The 21,107-nt window shown below is 51.3% G+C and overlaps 1 protein-coding gene across 3 annotated transcripts in view; it reads right to left on the reverse strand.

Annotated features, from left to right (window-relative positions):
• Positions 1-21,107, reverse strand: part of LOC115933039 (sortilin-related receptor-like) — a 224,638-nt gene that overhangs the window by 144,542 nt on the left and 58,989 nt on the right. Inside the window, exons 14-19 of one of the 3 annotated variants that reach the window (XM_055372000.2) lie at positions 17,005-17,133; positions 12,929-13,028; positions 12,621-12,765; positions 8,494-8,554; positions 8,349-8,384; positions 99-6,987 (exon numbers count right to left, since the gene is read on the reverse strand). In XM_055372000.2, coding sequence (XP_055227975.1) covers positions 235-6,987; positions 8,349-8,384; positions 8,494-8,554; positions 12,621-12,765; positions 12,929-13,028; positions 17,005-17,133 — 7,224 coding nt within the window. In that variant the 3' untranslated portion in view covers positions 99-234. Of the gene's footprint in view, positions 1-98; positions 6,988-8,348; positions 8,385-8,493; positions 8,555-12,620; positions 12,786-12,928; positions 13,029-17,004; positions 17,134-21,107 lie in introns of those variants that run through there. The other 2 variants (XM_055372001.2, XM_063701792.1) reach the window with 2 other exon arrangements.

Raw genomic sequence — 21,107 nt, forward strand, 5'->3', positions numbered from 1 at the left:
TTCTAAAGATTAAAACAACCCCCATGGTTAAAAACCTCAGGTCCCTCAGGCAATCAAAGCAGATATCGAAACAAAGCAATAACATAAGGACTGCAGTATTTATTTTATTTTTAAATTATTTATTTATTCTTTGTTTTTGGAATGTGGGTTTTGTTTTGTTTTTTGATTTTTTTATTTTGTTCTACTCAGTTTTATTCTTATTGCTCAGGCTTGAGTGCAATGGCCTGTTCTCAGCTAATTCAACCTCCGCCTCTTGGGTTCGGGTAATGATGGTTCCACGTCGGCGGCCTGCGGCCTCTTGCGTTTGCGTGGCAGTTCCACGTCACCGACCCTCCGCCTCTTGGGTTCGGGTAATGATGGTTCCACGTCGGCGGCCCTCGGCCTCTTGGGTTTGCGTGGCAGTTCCACGTCACCGACCCTCCGCCTCTTGGGTTCGGGTGATGATGGTTCAATGTCAGCTGCCCTCCGCCTCTTGGGTTTGCGAGGCGGTTCCGCGTCAGCGGCGCTCCGCCTCTCGGGTTTCGGCGACGGCTGCGCGTCAGCAGCGGCGCTCCGCCTCTCGGGTTTCGGCGACAGCTGCGCGTCAGCGGCGCTCCGCCTCTCGGGTTCCGGTGGTGATTCCAGGTCAGCGGCGCTCCGCCTCTCGGGTTTCGGCGACGGCTGCACGTCAGCGGCGCTCCGCCTCTCGGGTTTCAATGACGGCTGCGCGTCAGCGGCGCTCCGCCTCTCGGGTTTCGGCGACGGCTGCGCCTCAGCGGCGCTCCGCCTCTCGGGTTTCGGTGGTGATTCCAGGTCAGCGGCGCTCCGCCTCTCGGGTTTCGGTGGTGATTCCAGGTCAGCGACGCTCCGCCTTTCAGGTTTCGGTGATGGCTGCGTGTCAGCGGCGCTCCGCCTCTCGGGTTTCGGCGACGGCTGCGCCTCAGCGGCGCTCCGCCCCTCGGGTTTCGGCGACGGCTGCGCCTCAGCGGCGCTCCGCCCCTCGGGTTTCGGCGACGGCTGCGCGTCAGCGGCGCTCCGCCTCTCGGGTTTCGATGATGGCTGCGTGTCAGCGGCGCTCCGCCTCTCGGGTTCCGGTGGTGATTCCAGGTCAGCGGCGCTCCGCCTCTCGGGTTTCGGCGACGGCTGCACGTCAGCGGCGCTCCGCCTCTCGGGTTTCAATGACGGCTGCGCGTCAGCGGCGCTCCGCCTCTCGGGTTTCGGCAACGGCTGCGAGTCAGCGGCGCTCTGCCTCTCGGGTTTCGGCGACGGCTGCGCCTCAGCGGCGCTCCGCCTCTCAGGTTTCGGTGGTGATTCCAGGTCAGCGGCGCTCCGCCTCTCGGGTTTTGGTGATGCTTGCGCGTCAGCGGCGCTCCGCCTCTCGGGTTTCGGTGGTGATTCCAGGTCAGCGGCGCTCCGCATCTCAGGTTTCGGTGACGGCTGCGCGTCAGCGGCGCTCCGCCTCTCGGGTTTCCGTGGTGATTCCAGGTCAGCCGCGCTCCGCCCCTCGGGTTTCGGCGACGGCTGCGCGTCAGCGGCGCTCCGCCCCTCGGGTTTCGGCGACGGCTGCGCGTCAGCGGCGCTCCGCCCCTCGGGTTTCGGCGACGGCTGCGCCTCAGCGGCGCTCCGCCCCTCGGGTTTCGGCGACGGCTGCGCCTCAGCGGCGCTCCGCCCCTCGGGTTTCGGCGACGGCTGCGCCTCAGCGGCGCTCCGCCCCTCGGGTTTCGGCGACGGCTGCGCCTCAGCGGCGCTCCGCCCCTCGGGTTTCGGCGACGGCTGCGCCTCAGCGGCGCTCCGCCCCTCGGGTTTCGGCAACGGCTGCGCCTTAGCGGCGCTCCACCTCTTGGGTTTGCGTGGGGGTTTGCGTGGCCGTCTCACGTCAGCGACCCTCCGCCTCTTGGGTTTGTGTGGCGGTTCCACGTCAGCGACCCTCCGCCTCTTGGGTTCGGGTGATGATGGTTTCACGTCAGCGGCCCTCCGCCTCTTTGGCTTGCGTGGAGGTTCCGCGTCAGTGGCGCTCCGCCTCTCAGGTTTTGGCGACGGCTGCGCCTCAGCGGCGCTCCACCTCTTGGGTTTGCGTGGGGGTTTGCGTGGCCGTTCCCTGTCAGCGGCCCTCCGCCTCTTGGGTTTGCATGGGGGTTTGCATGGCGGTTCCACGTCAGCGACCCTCCGCCTCTTGGGTTCGGGTGATGATGGTTCCGCGTCAGCGGCGCTCCGCCTCTTGGGTTTCAGCGACGACTGCGCGTCAGCAGCCCTCCGCCTCTCGGGTTTCGGTGATGGCTGCGCGTCAGCGGCGCTCCGCCTCTCGGGTTTCGGTGATGGCTGCGCGTCAGCGGTGCTCCGCCTCTCAGGTTTCGGTGATGGTTGCACGTCAGCGGCCCTCCGCCTCTCGGGTTTCGGTGATGGCTGCGCGTCAGCGGCCCTCCGCCTCTCGGGTTTCGGTGATGGTTGCGCGTCAGCGGCGCTCCGCCTCTCGGGTTTCGGTGGTGATTCCAGGTCAGCGGCCCTCCGCCTCTCGGGTTTCGGTGGTGATTCCAGGTCAGCGGCCCTCCGCCTCTCAGGTTTCGGCGATGGCTGCGCGTCAGCGGCGCTCCGCCTCTCGGGTTTCGGTGATGGTTGCGCGTCAGCGGTGCTCCGCCTCTCAGGTTTCGGTGATGGTTGCGCGTCAGCGGCGCTCCCCCTCTCGAGTTTCGGTGGTGATTCCAGGTCAGTGGCCCTCCGCCTCTCAGGTTTCGGCGACGGCTGCGCGTCAGCGGCGCTCTGCCTCTCGTGTTTCAGTGATGGTTGCGCGTCAGCGGCGCTCCGCCTCTCAGGTTTCGGCGACGGCTGCGCCTCAGCGGCGCTCCACCTCTCGGGTTTCGGTGATGGCTGCGCGTCAGCGGCACTCCGCCTCTCGGGTTTCGGTGATGGTTGCGCGTCAGCGGCGCTCCGCCTCTCGGGTTTCGGTGGTGATTCCAGGTCAGCGGCCCTCCGCCTCTCAGGTTTCGGCGACGGCTGCGCGTCAGCGGCGCTCCGCCTCTCGGGTTTCGGTGATGGTTGCGCGTCAGCGGCGCTCCGCCTCTCGAGTTTCGGTGGTGATTCCAGGTCAGTGGCCCTCCGCCTCTCAGGTTTCGGCGACGGCTGCGCGTCAGCGGTGCTCCGCCTCTCGGGTTTCGGTGATGGTTGCGCGTCAGCAGCGCTCCGCCTCTCGGGTTTCAGTGGTGATTCCAGGTCAGCGGCCCTCCGCCTCTCGGGTTTTGGTGATGGTTGAACGTCAGCGGCGCTCCGCCTCTCGGGTTTCGGCGACGGCTGCGCGTCAGCGGCGCTCCGCCTCTCGGGTTTCGGTGGTGATTCCAGGTCAGCGGCCCTCCACCTCTCGGGTTTCCGTGATGGCTGCGCGTCAGCGGCGCTCCGTGTCTCGGGTTTCAGTGGCGGTTCCACGTCAGTGGCCCTCCGCCTCTCGGGTTTCGGTGGTTTTTCTGCCTCAGCCTCCTGAGTAGCTAAGGGAGGTGTCTTGAGATTATCATCCGCTGAGGGTGGAGCTGAGGGTGGAGGTGAGGGTGGAAGAGGAGTGAGGAGACACTCGAGAGGCGTTTCGAGATCATCATCCGCTGAGGGTGGAAGGAGATAGACCACAAACTCGGCAAGTGTATCATCATCCGCTGAGGGTGGATCTGAGGATGGAGGTGAGGGTGGAAGAGGAGTAAGGAGACACTCGAGAGGCATTTCGAGATTATCATCCGCTGAGGGTGGAAGAGGATAGACCAGAAACTCGGCAGGTGTCTTATCATCCACTGCGGCCCTCCGCCTCTCGGGTTTCCGTGATGGTTGCACGTCAGCGGCCCTCCGCCTCTCGGGTTTCCGTGATGGTTGCACGTCAGCGGCCCTCCGCCTCTCGGGTTTCGGTGGTGGTTCCATGTCAGCGGCCCTCTGTCTCTCGGGTTTGGGTGGTTTTTCTGCCTCAGCCTCCTGAGTAGCTAAGGGAGGTGTCTTGAGATTATCATCCGCTGAGGGTGGAGCTGAGGGTGGAGGTGAGGGTGGAAGAGGAGTGAGGAGACACTCGAGAGGCGTTTCGAGATTATCATCCGCTGAGGGTGGAGGGGGATAGACCACAAACTCGGCAGGTGTCTTATCATCCGCTGAGGGTGGAGCTGGGGATAGACGTGAGGGTGGAAGAGGAGCGAGGAGACACTCGAGAGGCGTTTCGAGATTATCATCCGCTGAGGGTGGAAGGGGATAGACCAGAAACTCGGCAGGTGTCTTATCCACTGCGGCCCTCCGCCTCTCGGGTTTCCGTGATGGTTGCACGTCAGTGGTCCTCCGCCTCTCGGGTTTCCGTGATGATTGCACGTCAGCGGCCCTCCGCCTCTCGGGTTTCGGTGGTGGTTCCACGTCAGCGGCCCTCTGTCTCTCGGGTTTGGGTGGTTTTTCTGCCTCAGCCTCCTGAGTAGCTAAGGGAGGTGTCTTGAGATTATCATCCGCTGAGGGTGGAGCTGAGGGTGGAGGTGAGGGTGGAAGAGGAGTGAGGAGACACTCGAGAGGTGTTTCGAGATTATCATCCGCTGAGGGTGGAAGGGGATAGACCAGAAACTCGGCAGGTGTCTTATCATCCGCTGAGGGTGGAGCTGGGGATAGACGTGAGGGTGGAAGAGGAGCGAGGAGACACTCGAGAGGCGTTTCGAGATTATCATCCGCTGAGGGTGGAAGGGGATAGACCAGAAACTCGGCAGGTGTCTTATCCACTGCGGCCCTCCGCCTCTCGGGTTTCCGTGATGGTTGCACGTCAGTGGTCCTCCGCCTCTCGGGTTTCCATGATGGTTGCACGTCAGCGGCCCTCCGCCTCTCGGGTTTCCGTGATGGTTGCACGTCAGCGGCCCTCCGCCTCTCGGGTTTCGGTGGTGGTTCCAAGTCAGCGGCCCTCTGTCTCTCGGGTTTGGGTGGTTTTTCTGCCTCAGCCTCCTGAGTAGCTAAGGGAGGTGTCTTGAGATTATCATCCGCTGAGGGTGGAGCTGAGGGTGGAGGTGAGGGTGGAAGAGGAGTGAGGAGACACTCGAGAGGCATTTCGAGATTATCATCCGCTGAGGGTGGAAGGGGATAGACCAGAAACTCGGCAGGTGTCTTATCCACTGCGGCCCTCCGCCTCTCGGGTTTCCGTGATGGTTGCACGTCAGTGGTCCTCCGCCTCTCGGGTTTCCATGATGGTTGCACGTCAGCGGCCCTCCGCCTCTCGGGTTTCCGTGATGGTTGCACGTCAGCGGCCCTCCGCCTCTCGGGTTTCGGTGGTGGTTCCACGTCAGTGGCCCTCTCTCTCTCGGGTTTGGGTGGTTTTTCTGCCTCAGCCTCCTGAGTAGCTAAGGGAGGTGTCTTGAGATTATCATCCGCTGAGGGTGGAGGTGAGGGTGGAAGAGGAGTGAGGAGACACTCGAGAGGCATTTCGAGATTATCATCCGCTGAGGGTGGAAGGGGATAGACCAGAAACTCGGCAGGTGTCTTATCATCCGCTGAGGGTGGAGCTGGGGATAGACGTGAGGGTGGAAGAGGAGCGAGGAGACACTCGAGAGGCGTTTCGAGATTATCATCCGCTGAGGGTGGAAGGGGATAGACCAGAAACTCGGCAGGTGTCTTATCCACTGCGGCCCTCCGCCTCTCGGGTTTCCGTGATGGTTGCACGTCAGTGGTCCTCCGCCTCTCGGGTTTCCATGATGGTTGCACGTCAGCGGCCCTCCGCCTCTCGGGTTTCCGTGATGGTTGCACGTCAGCGGCCCTCCGCCTCTCGGGTTTCGGTGGTGGTTCCACGTCAGCGGCCCTCTGTCTCTCGGGTTTGGGTGGTTTTTCTGCCTCAGCCTCCTGAGTAGCTAAGGGAGGTGTCTTGAGATTATCATCCGCTGAGGGTGGAGGTGAGGGTGGAAGAGGAGTGAGGAGACACTCGAGAGGCATTTCGAGATTATCATCCGCTGAGGGTGGAAGGGGATAGACCAGAAACTCGGCAGGTGTCTTATCATCCGCTGAGGGTGGAGCTGGGGATAGACGTGAGGGTGGAAGAGGAGCGAGGAGACACTCGAGAGGCGTTTCGAGATTATCATCCGCTGAGGGTGGGAGGGGATAGACCAGAAACTCGGCAGGTGTCTTATCCACTGCGGCCCTCCGCCTCTCGGGTTTCCGTGATGGTTGCACGTCAGCGGTCCTCCGCCTCTCGGGTTTCCATGATGGTTGCACGTCAGCGGCCCTCCGCCTCTCGGGTTTCCGTGATGATTGCACGTCAGCGGCCCTCCGCCTCTCGGGTTTCGGTGGTGGTTCCACGTCAGCGGCCCTCTGTCTCTCGGGTTTGGGTGGTTTTTCTGCCTCAGCCTCCTGAGTAGCTAAGGGAGGTGTCTTGAGATTATCATCCGCTGAGGGTGGAGCTGAGGGTGGAGGTGAGGGTGGAAGAGGAGTGAGGAGACACTCGAGAGGCATTTCGAGATTATCATCCGCTGAGGGTGGAAGGGGATAGACCAGAAACTCGGCAGGTGTCTTATCCACTGCGGCCCTCCGCCTCTCGGGTTTCCGTGATGGTTGCACGTCAGTGGTCCTCCGCCTCTCGGGTTTCCGTGATGGTTGCACGTCAGCGGCCCTCCGCCTCTCGGGTTTCCGTGATGGTTGCACGTCAGCGGCCCTCCGCCTCTCGGGTTTCGGTGGTGGTTCCACGTCAGCGGCCCTCTCTCTCTCGGGTTTGGGTGGTTTTTCTGCCTCAGCCTCCTGAGTAGCTAAGGGAGGTGTCTTGAGATTATCATCCGCTGAGGGTGGAGCTGAGGGTGGAAGAGGAGTGAGGAAACACTCGGGAGGCGTCGTGAGATTATCATCCGCTGAGGGTGGAAGGGGATAGACCAGACATTCGGCATGTGTCTTGAGGCTCAGGGAGTTATCAGTTATAGAATGTTGTTGAGTTGGAGGAGGTGGCTGGTGGCCCATCCTGTTTTTTAAAGTTTCAGCTGTGAGGTAGGGCCAGTGGGGCAATCCTGAAGAATGACGATGCTGCGCTGCCGCCATTCTGACCTGTAGGGACAAAGGAGGGAATGTTTTCACACATATCCGTTTGATGGACAAAATTACCGCCACCAACACAGTCTGCACCTTCTGTTGCTGGTGATAGATTTTTGCACCTTTCCATCCTCCGGGTTTCAAAATAGCAGTATCAGTGTCATAATATCACCCTTCCACTGAGTACTGCCGACAGCTGGGGGGTAAAGAAAAGTCATTGGGACACACTGTTGTCTCCACATGCCACTCTGTCTGTCTGCAAATGTAGGCAGGCTGGGGTCCTGCCCCAGGGAAGACAGAGTCATAACAGAGTAATAAAGAAGCATGTTTGAGACACAGGAGTGTCTATGTCTATCCTCATTCCTCCCTCACAGCCATCACCAGAGCATGTTTCTTGCACCAGGTCAACAGACAGTAAGAGACAGTAAGAGAGGCATGAAAAGCCCATTGTCCACACATGTTGCAGCTTCTTTTTGGAGAATGTTTTCCAGGCCTTTTATGTTCTGTCTCTGATTCTCAGAACTCTGCAAGGTCAGTGTGACCACCCTGCTCCAAATCTAAGAGAACAGAGGTTTCCAGAGGAAGGAGAAATTGTGCCCAGGGTCACACAGCTTGCAAGAGGCAGAGTGGAAGTTGATTCCAGCTCTGCCTGCAGGACCCTCTCATTTCCCCTCTGTTTCCCTTCTTGACAAAGGATCTTCTTTACTCTGGAGGTGCCACCCATGAGAACAAAGAGCTCTGGAGAGATGTGGATTCCTGAAGAGCTGCAGGGGAACTGGGAGAGGGTTTTCTGACAGAACAATCTTATCTCAAGAAGTCAGTTAGGCATGGCTATAATATTTCTTTTCACTCCCAGGTAATACCAAATTGTAAGTGCACTAGGACATGAAGAATACTTTTGTCCATGGAAAAATGAGGTGGGAATTCTAAACAAAGCAAGTTTTAAAACTGTGTTTCACTTCAAGTGTACAAGTCCCATCACGTGTAATCATAGGACTCGGCAGCTTTTGAAGGTACAGAGGCCACACAAGAACCAGCTTAGCTGAGCATCATTTAAGGCCTTCATTTGGAATTGTCCCTGTGGGTAATAAGTTACATTCACTCTTCACTAATTTACAGTCAGGGCCCATTTGCTATTACAAATATGGGACCTCTGACACTTAGAATATTAGATCAGGGGCCCCACTGGGTGGGGATGAAAGTGTTTTTGCACAACATGGTTACCAACAGGGATGGGACTGTGATGCTTGTAGGCAGCCTTTCTCTCTGCCATCTCCCTCTGCAGGGCTTGAGCACAGAGCTGTAGGGAGAAAAATGTATCCATGTCCTGACCTGGCAGACTATGTCCAAAAGCAAGGAAAAACAAGCAAACTTACCCAGTTGCAAAGAGGCTTTCTTGCAGAAGGGGGGATCTGAAAAAGCCAACACATGAGAAATTGAATGTTGAGAGAGTCTAAGGGCCGTGGCATCATCTGCATCAGCACTGAACTATCCTGCAACTGCGGGGAGGAAGCTCCTTACTTTGCGTTTGTGGTAGTCCTCTGCCCGCCGCCGCAACTCTTGCGCACGTTGAAACATTTTCCTATGGATTACAATCACTTTCATCAGATAAAGCACCACTTTCAGGATGATTTTAAATAATCTGCCATGTTTCTCTTATCCTCACAACTGTACCCTTACACAATCTATCTATACCTAGAAAACGTATTTCAGATGGCTATAAGAGTACAGTCTGAGCCGGTCACGGTGGCTGACGCCTGTAATCCCAGCACTCTGGGACGGCGAGGCGGATGGATCATGAGGTCAGGAGATTGAGACCATTGCGGCTAATATGGTGAAACCCCTTCTCTACTAAAAATACAAAAAATTAGCCAGGCGTGGTGGCAGGCACCTGTAATCCCAGCTACTCGGGAGGCTGAGGCAGGGGAATCACTTGAACCTGGGAGGCGGAGGTTGCAGTGAGCCAAGATCACGTCATTGCACTCCAGCCTGGGTGACACAGTGAGACTCCATCTCACAAAAACAAAAAAACTGTACAGTCTGATCCAAACTGTTGCTATATTGATTCCTCCTCTTGCTTACTGCCTGCTGACTTCTGAGATGATAGTTTCCTTCCCCATCCTCAGTATATCCCTAATTCATCCTTCATTGAGCATCTTTTATCATAAAGCTGTATTGTCTTTGTATTAATATCCTTACCGTGTTTCACAGGGCAGAAACAGCTGGGCTTATAAACAGGCATAGTCCTTTTGAAGGATGTGGTTGATCCTACAACAACACACTTTCCTAAGGATGACAACAACTCACCCCACCCCTAGAATGGCTGGTATGAACCGAGTTTCCACACAGTCTAGCTGGCAATGGGGTCAGGAGACGTTTTGCTACTTCACATCTTTTGGTCACTGGTAAATATTAAGGTACTTTGTTTTCTGTTTTGTGAACTCTCTCTCTCTCACGATATGTCTTCTGACCATTTGTTTCTATTTCTGCATTTACTGGGTCTAAACACTGTACAAAGGTTAAAAACAACACTCCAATGGGCGTTTCCCAGGAGGGTGGGGTTCAGTTTCTGAACTCACTTGTAGGTGTGTATTTCTTTCATATCCAATTTCCCATTTTCCTCTGCCTCTGATACCTACCTCTCCTTTTCTGCATGCTCACATTCTTTCATGCTTAGTTTCCTCAGATTAGAAGGGAGAGAAATGCACACACATGATCCACCAGCCCGTGTGGGATTCCCTCTGCCCTTCTGGCATCTGAAGGCTGTGATTCAAAGATCCCCCCTGCAACCTTTCCACAAATGAACCAACTGATTCTCACAACCGAAGGGAGAATTGACACCTCCCATTCAGGGACAAAAAAAAGTCACACTCTGGCCTGCTGGCAAGTCACCTGTCATTCCCAGCTCATCTTCATAGTTCCATAGTTAGTCCTATTCTTTAGTAAATATAAAGACTATTAAAAGCTTCTATGAGGTGCACTATGTGTGTTTCTGGGGTCAGTCTTGTGCTTGACACAGCGAAAGCTCATTTTAGTTCAGTGTGAAAAACCAGACCTCACCAATTCATCACAACTAACTCCATCGGAAGCAGAGGATTGCTCCTCATCTGACTCCTCCTGTGTGAGACCTGATTCTCAGTCAGAGGCTGATGCCAGAACTGAGACCATCAGCCAAAGAGAGATCCTTCCAGAATATGGTGTCATTAACCCCGCAGTTCACTACTGCACTTTGCCATGATTCAGGACTGGAACTCTTGTCATCGACTTTAAAGATCCTGGTTGAGAGAAAAGGCAATCTGAAGGCTGGGCGCATCTATTGAATTACAAATGATTGGAATGGCTCCTAAGTCAGGGTGTTATGTCCTGAAAATAGGTGACAACGGCAAACCATCCACCCTGGTGTTGACTGACTTTAACAAGGTTCAGTTCACAGAGATTGAGGACAGAAAAAGGAAACGGCCTAAAAAGGGTAAGTTTGCTGTGTTGCCCTCACACCACTTGATTCATGGTCCTGATCCTAAGGATCTCACCTGATACTTGGTTTTATAGGAAGGACGTGTAAAATTCCCAGAACGCTACGAAACAGGGACGAAAACACTTCAAAGAGAAAGTTAATGAACTTGTTTCTGACCACAGGGCATCCTTCAGCACGTGCTGTCTGGAGTGGCCTCCAACAAGGAGTGTGTGGTGAGGTGCTGAGAATGCAATGGGAGCAGGGTCCTGTCCCCACGCTAAAGAAGCTCACAGTTTAATGCAAATGAGAAGCCAGTGAGGATATCACTACTCCTGCTGTGCACTTGGGAACTAGAAACATAAAACCTGACTCTGGAGGGAAGCTAAGGAAGCATTCTACTCTTGAGTTGACGTAAGTGCATCTGAAGCTTCTGATCTCCGATGAGAACAATGGGGGACACCAAACAGAATATAAAACCCATGATTGAATACATCAAATTGCTAACATGGCAGTAAACAGACATGAGGTGAAGATGGAGAAGAAGGAAACCCAGGATGAAAGTCAGCCTCGCATTTGGAACCCATTTCCCTGAGTTTCATTGCTGAATTCCAGAAGGAACTACTACTGAGATGCAAAGAAGCACAGCAGCTTTTGCACACATGCGTGGGATTAGAAGGAAAACAAGTGGATTGAGGGTCTGCCAATGAAAGCGACCCATACTGAAGTCCACTGGCTCTGGTTGAGACCCAGAAGAGTCATGCATCAGAATAGAGGTGGACAGGAAATACCCTGGCCTTTGTAGGGACTGAGCCTGCACCGGCGACCTCAATTGCAGCCTGTATGGAGGACCCCTGACCATCCCCTAGAAGTAGACTCCCATCTCTTCTGCAGCAAGATAACATGCTACTAGGCCTCAATTCATTGCTAAATATTTTTTAACAAGTATCTCACATTTAACAAAAAAAGATCAGTCATATGGCAGCAAAATACAATGTAATATGACCAAAACATGAAAGACTGTGAAAATGAATCTGGAGGTGACCCAAGCATTGAATTCAACAATCCAGGCTGGGTGTGGTGGCTCACACTGGGAGGCTGAGGTAGGCAGATCACCTGAGGTCAGGAGTTCAAGACTAGCCTGGCCAACATGGTCAACCCCTATCTCTACTAAAATTACAAATATTGGGCTGGGCACGGTGGCTCATGCCTGTAATCCCAGCACATTGGGAGGCCGAGGTGTGCGGATCATGATGTCAGGAGTTCTAGACCAGCTTGGCCAATATGGTGAAACCCCGCCTCTACTAAAAATACAAAAATTATCCGGGCATGGTGGCATATGCCTGTAGTCCCAGCTGCTCAAGAGGCTGAGGGATAAGAATCGCTTGAACCTGGGAGGTGGAGGTTGCAGCGAGCCAAGATCATGCCACTGCACTCTAGCCTGGGTGACAGAGTGAGACTCTGTCTCAAAAAAAAAAAAAAAAAAAAAAAATCGGCAAAATGTGGTGGCACACACCTGTAATCCAAGCTACTCGGGAAGCTGAGGCAGAATTGTTTCAAACTGGGAGGCAGAGGTTGCAGTGAGCCAAGATTGCACCATAGCACTCCAGCCTGGGCGACAGAGCGAGACTCTATCTCAAAATTAAAAAAAAAAAAAAGGCTGGCTGTGGTGGCTCACGCCTCTAATCCCAGCACTTTGGGAGGCTGAGGCAGGTGGATTACCTGAGGTCAGAAGTTCGAGACCAGCCTGGACAACATGGTGAAACCCCATCTCTAGTAAAAATACAAAAATTACCTGGGCGTGGTGGTGGGCACCTGTAATCCCAGCTACTTGGGAGGCTGAGGCAGGAGAATCGCTTGAACCCAAAAGGCAGTGAGCTGAGATTGTGCCATTGCACTACAGCCTGGGCAACAACAGCAAAGCTCCATCTCAGGAAAAAAAAAAAAGAGAGAGAGAGAAAGGAAAACCAATGCCAGTACTAGCAACTCCTCTTCCCCCAAAAAAATGACAAACAAGAATGTAGGAAGGGAAAGGAATTATACAGCTTAAACTAATGAAACAGAAAGGACAAACTCAATTTTGAACCCACTGAATTTGCCACAAATATTGTAGAAAATATTCTCAAGGACTTTACAGTTGTCTACTTTGATTGGCACATGGTTCATACAACAGTATTTGTGTCAAGGCACATCTTACTGTTTTTTGGCGGTCTTCCTCTTTCCACTGATTTTGTCATGATGGTTGATTTTCGTTGTCACCTTCATCTTACGGATTTTAGGCATAACTTTTGTTTTCACATGTCTCCATAGAGTAATGACGTCTTTCCGGCCAATTTTATTTCCTGGAAAGGAAGAAACTCTTTTCTTTGTGTGCATACAAATAGACCTCAGCCCTTGGTGAGAGTGAGGAGAGGAGAAGGTGAGAAACCTGAGGGCAAGAAGCTGTTCTTTCCCTTTCCAGGGCAAACTCATTTCCACACTATGGGGACTCCAACAGAGCCATACCTTCCTGTCTACGGCGGTTGGACCTCCAAGCTCTCTGCTGTACATCTGTGGATCCATCATGTCCATTTTCAGACTGGAAGATAGTCTTCAGGAAAGACAACTAGGAAATAATAATATAAGAATGACGGCTGGGCACGGTGGCTCATGCGTACAATCCCAGTACTTTGGGAGGCCGAGGCAGGTGGATCACGGGGTCAGGAGTTCAAGACCAGCCTGGCCAAGATGGTGAAACCCTGTCTCTACTAAAAATACAAAAATTAGCCAGGCACGGCAGCGGGCACCTGTAATCCGAGATACTCGGGAGGCTGAGGCAGAGAACCGTTTGAAGCTGGGAGGCGGAGGTTGCAGTGAGCCGAGATCACACCACTGCACTCCAGCCTGAGCGACAGAATGAGACTCTGTCACACACACACACACACACACACACACACACACACACACACACAAGAATGACATGAGGCTGGCACGGTGGCTCACTCCTGTAATCCCAGCACTTTGGGAGGCCGAGGCAGGCGGATGACCTGAGGTCGGGAGTTTGAGACCAGCCTCACCAACATGGAGAAACGCTGTCTCTGCTAAAAATACAAAATTAGCCAGGCATGGTGGTGCATGCCTGTAATCCCAGCTAGTCGGGAGGCTGAGGCAGGAGAATCACTTGAACCCAGCAGGAAAAGGTTGTGGTGAGCTGAGATTGTGCCATTGCACTCCTACCTGGGCAACAAAATTGAAACTGTCTCAAAAAAAAAAAAAAATAGGCCAGGTGCGGTAGCTCACGCCTGTAATCCCAGCACTTTGGGGGGCTGAGGCAGGTGAATCACAAGGTCAAGAGATGGAGACCATCCTGGGCAACATGGTGAAACCCCGTCTCTACTAAAAATACAAAAATTAGCTGAGCATGGTGATGCACGCATGTAGTCCCAGCTACTTGGGAGGCTGAGGCAGAAGAACTGCTTGAACTCAGGAGGCAGAGGTTGCAGTGAGCCAAGATCCCACCACTGTACTCCAGCCTGGTGACAGAGTGAGACTCCGTCTCAAAAAAAAAAAAAAAAAAAAGAATGACATGAATATACTTCACACAACGGAACTGTACACTTCAACACAGTTAGACGGTAATTATCATCTTATAAGTATTTTACCACAGGTTAACACGTTTCACAACTTGAAAAGGAAGTAATTACCTTCAGCTCTCTGAGTTCTAGAATTTGTAACATTTCACCCCCTGCTCCTTCCTGATCTGCACTGGAGCATCTTCCTTCTGTCCCTGCTCTACTCAGAGTTCACTTTCCCTTCCCTCACATCAGCTTCATTGAGGCTGGTTTGAACTTAACGCAAAACATTCTCACTAATGACTGAATTAACACCAAGATTTCCATATTATCACAGTATGCTTTTAATCTTCGAAGATACGGCCGGGCGCGGTGGCTCACGCTTGTAATCCCAGCACTTTGGGAGGCCGAGGCGGGCGGATCACGAGGTCAGGAGATCGAGACCATCCTGGCTAACACGGTGAAACCCCGTCTCTACTAAAAATACAAAAAAATTAGCCGGGCGTGATGGCGGGCGCCTGTAGTCCCAGCTACTCGGGAGGCTGAGGCAGGAGAATGGCGTGAACCCGGGAGGCGGAGCTTACAGTGAGCCGAGATCGCGCCACTGCACTCCCGCCTGGGCCACAGAGCGAGAATTTGCCTCAAAAAAAAAATAAAAATAAAAATAAATCTTCGAAGATACTAAATATTTGTTCTCATCATAGCTAAAATGCAATGCAAATCCCATCTCTGATGTGGGTCAGATACCTATGAATCTCCTGAGGTAGTCATTGAAATGACTTTTTTCTTGAGACGGAGTGTCACTCTCAACCATGCTGAAGTGCAGTGGCGTAGCTACCTTGGCTCACGGCAACCTCCACCTCCCAGATTCAAGCGATTCTTGTGCCTCGGCCTCCCAAGTAGCTGGGATTACAGGTGCCTGCTACCATGCCTGCCTAATTTTTGTCTTTTTAGTAGAGATGGGGTTTCACCATGTTGGCCCATCTGGTCTTGAACTCCTGACCTCAAGTGATCCATCTGCCTCAGCCTCCCAAAGTGCTGGGATTACAGGCATGAGCCACCACACCTGGCCTGAAATAATATCTTTCAAATTCTTTGTAGAATTTGTTTTTTCCTGATTTCTGCACATAGGATAAAAAAAAATTCATGTACTAGGATTTCGAGAGAAGCAATGGGTAATCTAAAAAGATGAAAACAGCAACCACGTCAATCCCACAGCTACTGCTAGATTTCATAGGAAAGGTAGCTGGCCCCGTTTGGAGCTAGGAGATATGTCAAACACATGAAGAAATGAGAAGCAAAGAAATGCCATCACGCATGGATGCTTCAAGGCACCCATGATGTCCCTGCTTAGGAGGTAGTGGTATAGATGACTAGATGACAACGACAAAGATGAGAGGTGCGAAGTTGTCCAAGTCCAACAGCGCAACTGAACCTTCCTAAATGGAATTGTTAAAAAGTGGTAAATTTAAAAACTTCCCCTGGCTCACGTGGTGGCTCACGCTTGTAATCCCAGCACTTTGGGAGGCTGAGGCGGGTGGATCATTTGAGGTCGGGTTTTGAGACTAGCCTGGCCAACATGGTAAAACCCCGACTCTACTAAAAATACAAAAATTAGCTGGGCATGGTGGTGGGCACCTGTAATCCCAGCTACTTGAGAGGCTGAGGCAGGGGAATCCCTTGAAGCCAAGAGGTGGAGGTTGCAGTGAGCCGAGGTCACACCATTATACTCCAGCCTGGGCAACAGAGGGAGACTCGTCTTGGGGGTGAGAAAAGAAAAAAAAAAAAAAAAAAAAAAAAAAGCTTCCTCCAATTCATACCGAAAATTCTCTGTTCAGGACTAAGTGGCATAGAGAATGTTAAATGTGCCTAGATATCTTCATAACTCATATATTTTCTGTTTTCTACATATCTTGAAAGGCAGTGCCAAATGACGTGTAATTATCTAGGTGGTAAAACTGAAACATACTTCCTCTTCCCTTGAATATAAAAAAGCATTGTGGTATTAGTACTTTTATCTTGGATCATTGTTCAGAAGGAGGTTCAGCCCCCAGACAACCATATTTTTACTGTCATGAATGGCAAGACAAAACGTAGAGCTCAACTTACCCAAAGGAAAAAAGGCTCAAAAGACAAATTATGGCACAACTTAGCAGCCAAATTCTTACCAAGTACAGACTTTTGACATACTGATCTCTCTCCAGTTGCAAGTGGGAACATGCACTTTGAATGATCTCATTCAAAATTACCCTGCCCAGACACACTTTTCATTGATTCTCTTGGAGGGCAGTTCTAAGAGATTCTCTGGGGCTTTCTCTGCATCATGAGACGCAGTGCACTTCTGCCCTTCACCTTCCGGCAGTTTGTCACCTCGTCCCTATGACCTCAGAGGAACTTTGTCTCAGGCCAATTGTTTGTTCCTTGGGCTGTTTCATTTCCCCTAAAAATCATTTGCTGCCCCTCTAAATGGCCTACATCTCCATCTATCTCCCTCTCCCCTCAGAAGAGGGTGCTCTTTAAGCATCAACCATCCGGCCCTTCTAGCAGTCTCATTTTTCAGCTGGTTCCCATGTTTATGCCTGTTCTATGTTTTTCTTTTCCTGTTAAGCTGTCTGTTGTCAGCTCATTTCTGCAGTGAATCTTCAGAGAGGAGACTGGAAGCCACCCATACGATAGAACTATAGTTCTTCCACCCATACGATAGAACTATAAAACAGAAGAGTTTAGAAAGCATTTCCTATTTAAGTGACGAAACCTCATACTCCATTTGTGACAAATAGCACAAAGGTTAAAAAAACTTATTTTTGACCAAAAGCTCTGTTGACATTCTATTAAACAAACACTGACCTATTTAATTTTCATAATGTAAATGGCAGATATTTTCATAAGTCTTATGCTAATAAATCATTTCCCTGATTTTTTGGGTAAAACCACATATTCATAATGAAGTCCAGAAACGTGAATTGTTTTATATAATTTATTCTTATTTGTGATTACAAGTATACCTCTACAGAAAGTTAGTATACTCACCCAAAGGTAAACTGTCCAGAGGATAATGACAACTTTATAACTTCTCGGAAATTCAATAATGATATCTAACCAAGGACTTCCACCAAAGTCAGTCCCACGATGATGATGGTCAGCCAGAGTATTGATAACCTGGAATAATAATAGTTGAAATAATGAAAAGGTCAATGACACTGACAATATTTCACTCAGAAAGAATCATCCTTAGAAACCGTCAACCTCCTCCAAAAGGTAACCACATCCCTCAGATATCACCGTGGGATTCCACTGCTACAAAAAAGAACAGAAGTTAGAAGTCACATGTTTTTCAGATGGCTGGTAGTGTTTTTAGGCATTGCAAATGTGGGGTGTTGTGTTGTCTTTCTTGGTATAAAGCAGGGATATCCAATCTTTTGACTTCCCTGCCTATATTAAAAGAAGCAAAGTTGTCTTGAGCCACACATCACATACACTAACACTAACAATAGCTGATAATCTAAAAAAAACCTCTTTTTTTTTTTGAGACAGAGTTCCGCTCCACTCAGTCGCCCAGGCTGGAGTGCAGTGGTGCAATCTCGGCTCACTGCAACCCCCAGCTCCTGGGCTCAAGCCATTCTCCTCCCTCAGCCTCCCGAGTAGCTGAGATTACAGGTCTCTGCCACCATGCCCGACTAATTTTTGTATTTTTAGTAGAGATGAGGTTTCACCATGTTGGCCAGTCTGGCCTTGAACTCCTGACAGGCGATCTGCCTGCCTCGGCCTCCCAAAGCGCTGGGATTACAGGTGTGAGCCACCGTGCCCGGCCATTTTTTTGTTTTTGTTTGTTGTTTTTGAGATGGGGTCTCACTCTGTCACCCAGGCTGGAGTGCAGTGGTGTGCTCTCGGCTCACTGCAACCTCTGCCTCTCAGGTTCAAGTGATTCTCCTGCCTCAGCCTCCTGAGTAGCTGGGAGTACAGGTGCCTGACAGTGCACTCAGCAAATTTTTGTATTTTCTGTGGAGATGGGGTTTTGCCATGTTGGCCAGGGTGGTCTCGAACTCCTGACGTCAGGTAATCTGCCCACCTCAGCCTCCCAAAGTGCTGGGATTACAGGCATGAGCCACTGTACCTGGCCAAAATCTCCTAACGTTTTAAGAAAGTTTACAAATTTGTGTTGAACTGCATTCAAAACTGTCCTGGGCCACATGCAGCCCGTCACTCATGGGTAAGACAAGCTAAGTATAAAGTAATTATCTTCTCTTTTCTTTTTTGTTTTGAGACAAAGTTTTGCTCTGTCACCCAGGCTAGATTGCAGTGGCATGATCTCAGCTCACCGCAACCTCCGCCTCCCGGGTTCAAGCGATTCTCCTGCCTCAGCTACTGAGTAACTGGGATTACAGGCGCCTGCCACCACGCTCGGCTAATTTTTGTATTTTTGGTAGAAACAGGGTTTCACCATCTTGGCCAGGCTGGTCTCCAACTCCTGACCTCATGATCCACCTGCCTCGGCCTCCCAAAGTGCTGGGAATACAGGTGTGAGCCACTGCACCTGGCCAGTAGTTATCTTTTCTTTAAAGTTATTTACTTGTTTTTTAAATTGATGTATAGCATTGGATGCATTTATTATATATCACATGGTAAAAGAATCCCTCTAAATAATACTTCTCTCTTGGATTATAGGAATCTTTGTCATTTAAAGCTCAGCATAAGTAAAAAAAAAAAAAAACACACAATGAAGAGATTACTTCATTCACAAATAAGTATCAAATTTTACTGCTTAAAAATTAACCAGGTGGGCCGGGCGTGGTGGCTCACGCCTGCAATCCCAGCACTTTGGGAAGCCGAGGTGGGTGGACCACGAGATCAGGAGATTGAGACCATCCTAGCTAACACGGTGAAACCCATCTTTACTAAAAATACAAAAAATTAGCAGGGCATGGTGGCATGCGCCTATAGTTCCAGCTACTTGGGAGGCTGAGGCAGAAGAATCACTTGAACCCGGGAGGCAGAGGTTGCAGTGAGCCGAGATCGCATCACTGCACTTCAGCCTGGGTGACAGAGCGAGACTCTGTCTCAAAAAAAAAAAAAAAATTACCAAGGTGGAGATCATGAAAATGGCATGAATAGTGTGGGATTTCTCTAAGACTGTTGATATTAATTCCATTAGACTCTTATGTGAGTGAAGACGAAGACGTCCCCTGAGTAAGTTCAGACAGCTTGTGATAACATTTCTACATGGATTCCTCAGGATTTGACTATATATTCTTGAAAACATCTCAATTTTCAATGTTTCTTTCAAGATGGTGAATTAAACAGAGATAGCCCTTCAACAGGTTGAACTCAGCATATGCTGAGTCTGAAATGGAAATGATGGAGTTAGAGAACCAGACAACAATGGTAATGATTTCAGAAACATGGTGTTGAGCAAAACAAAGCAGACACAAAAGAGTACCTATGGCATGGCATGCATCTGTATACACGAAATTCCAGAATGAGCAAGCTAACCTATGATAAGAAAGAGACTGGCTGGGAAGAGTGAGAGTTCACTTTCTGGGGTGACATAATAGTGTAGATCTTGGCTGGGCACGGTGGTTCACGCCTGTAATCCAACGCTTTGGGAGGCCGAGGCGGGCGGATCACCTGAGGTCGGGAGTTCAAAACCAGCCTGACCAACATGGAGAAACCCTATCTCTACTAAAAATACAAAATTAGCTGGGAGTGGTGGCACATGTCTGTAATCCCAGCCACTCGGGAGGCTGAGGCAGGAGAATCGCTCGAACCTGGGAAGCAGAGGTTGCGGTGAGCTGATATTGCCCCATTGCACTCCAGCCTGGGCAACAACGGAAAAACTGTCTCAAAAAAATAAATAAATAAATAAATAAAATAATGTAGATCTTGAAAGGGGGTTGGTTTATGCTGGTGTATGTACTTTCCAAAGTTAGTAAAACTTACACTTAAGGTTATATATTTTGGCCAGGCACGGTGGTTCACGCCTGTAATCCCAGCACTGGGAGGCTGAGGCAGGCGGATCACGAGGTCAAGAGATGGAGACTATCCTGGCAAACATGGTGAAACCCCATCTCTACTAAAAATACAAAAATTAGCCAGGCGTGGTGGTCTACTAAAAATACAAAAATTAGCCAGGCGTTGTAATCTGAGCTACTCAGGAGGCTGAAGCAGGACAATTGCTTGAACCCCAGAAGCGGAGGTTGCAGTGAGCCGAGATCTTGCCACTGCACTCCAGCCTGGGCGACAGTGAGACTCTGTCTTAAAAAAAAAAAAAAAAAAAAAAGAAAGTCATCAAACCAGATGACACAAATCAAATGACATTTCACTTTGTTTTGGTCCATTTTGTTTGTTAGAGACAAGAGTGCAGCGGGGCCATCTCGGCTCACTGCAACGTCCAGCTCCTGGGCCCAAGCGATCCTCTCACCTCAGCCTCTCCAGTAACTGGGATAACAGGTACACACCACCAGGCCCAACTCATCTTTTTTGGAATTTTTTGTAGAGATGGAGTTTCGCTATGATGCCCTGGCTAGTCTTCAACTCCTGGACTCAAGTGATCTGCCCACCTCGGCCCCCTAAAGTGCTGGGATTACAGGCCTGAGCTGTGTAATTTCATGCCGCGTGACACAGCCCAGTAAAAAGGAAGAAACCCCACGGGTCCAGCGTCTACTCACAGAGATGCACTGATGGCTGATAAATTCCAGCAGGAGCAAAAAGAGGAGCCAAAAGAGCATCCACCACACCTGCATGTCCTGGTCCTTTCAGGGCGCCCTGAGGCGGCCAGGACAGAGGTGGAGGTGGCTTAGGGCAGGGGGGAGGGAAGGGGACGGGGACCGGCCGGGATCTGAGTTGGGGAGGGGGAGGGGAGGGGGAGGGGAAGGGGAGGGGAAGGGGGGAAGTAAGGGAAGGGAAAGGAGGAGAAGGGGGCTGTTGGGCACCTGGAGGAGGTGGAGGAGGAGGAGGAGAAGAAGAAAGGGGTCTGGGAAAGGATCCGGTTCAAATTAAGTTCTCAAGCGCTGGTGGAAGGTTTAGCTACAGGTCACGGAGAAGATCAGGGAAGCAACAGGACTCGCGGGGCAAGGGAGCGGGCAAGGGAGCGTGAGGCTTAGGAGCAATCAGAGGGAGACAAAGGTTCTGCTATC

This window comes from Gorilla gorilla, chromosome 20 (assembly GCF_029281585.2).
Source record: "Gorilla gorilla gorilla isolate KB3781 chromosome 20, NHGRI_mGorGor1-v2.1_pri, whole genome shotgun sequence".
NCBI lineage: Eukaryota > Metazoa > Chordata > Mammalia > Primates > Hominidae > Gorilla > Gorilla gorilla.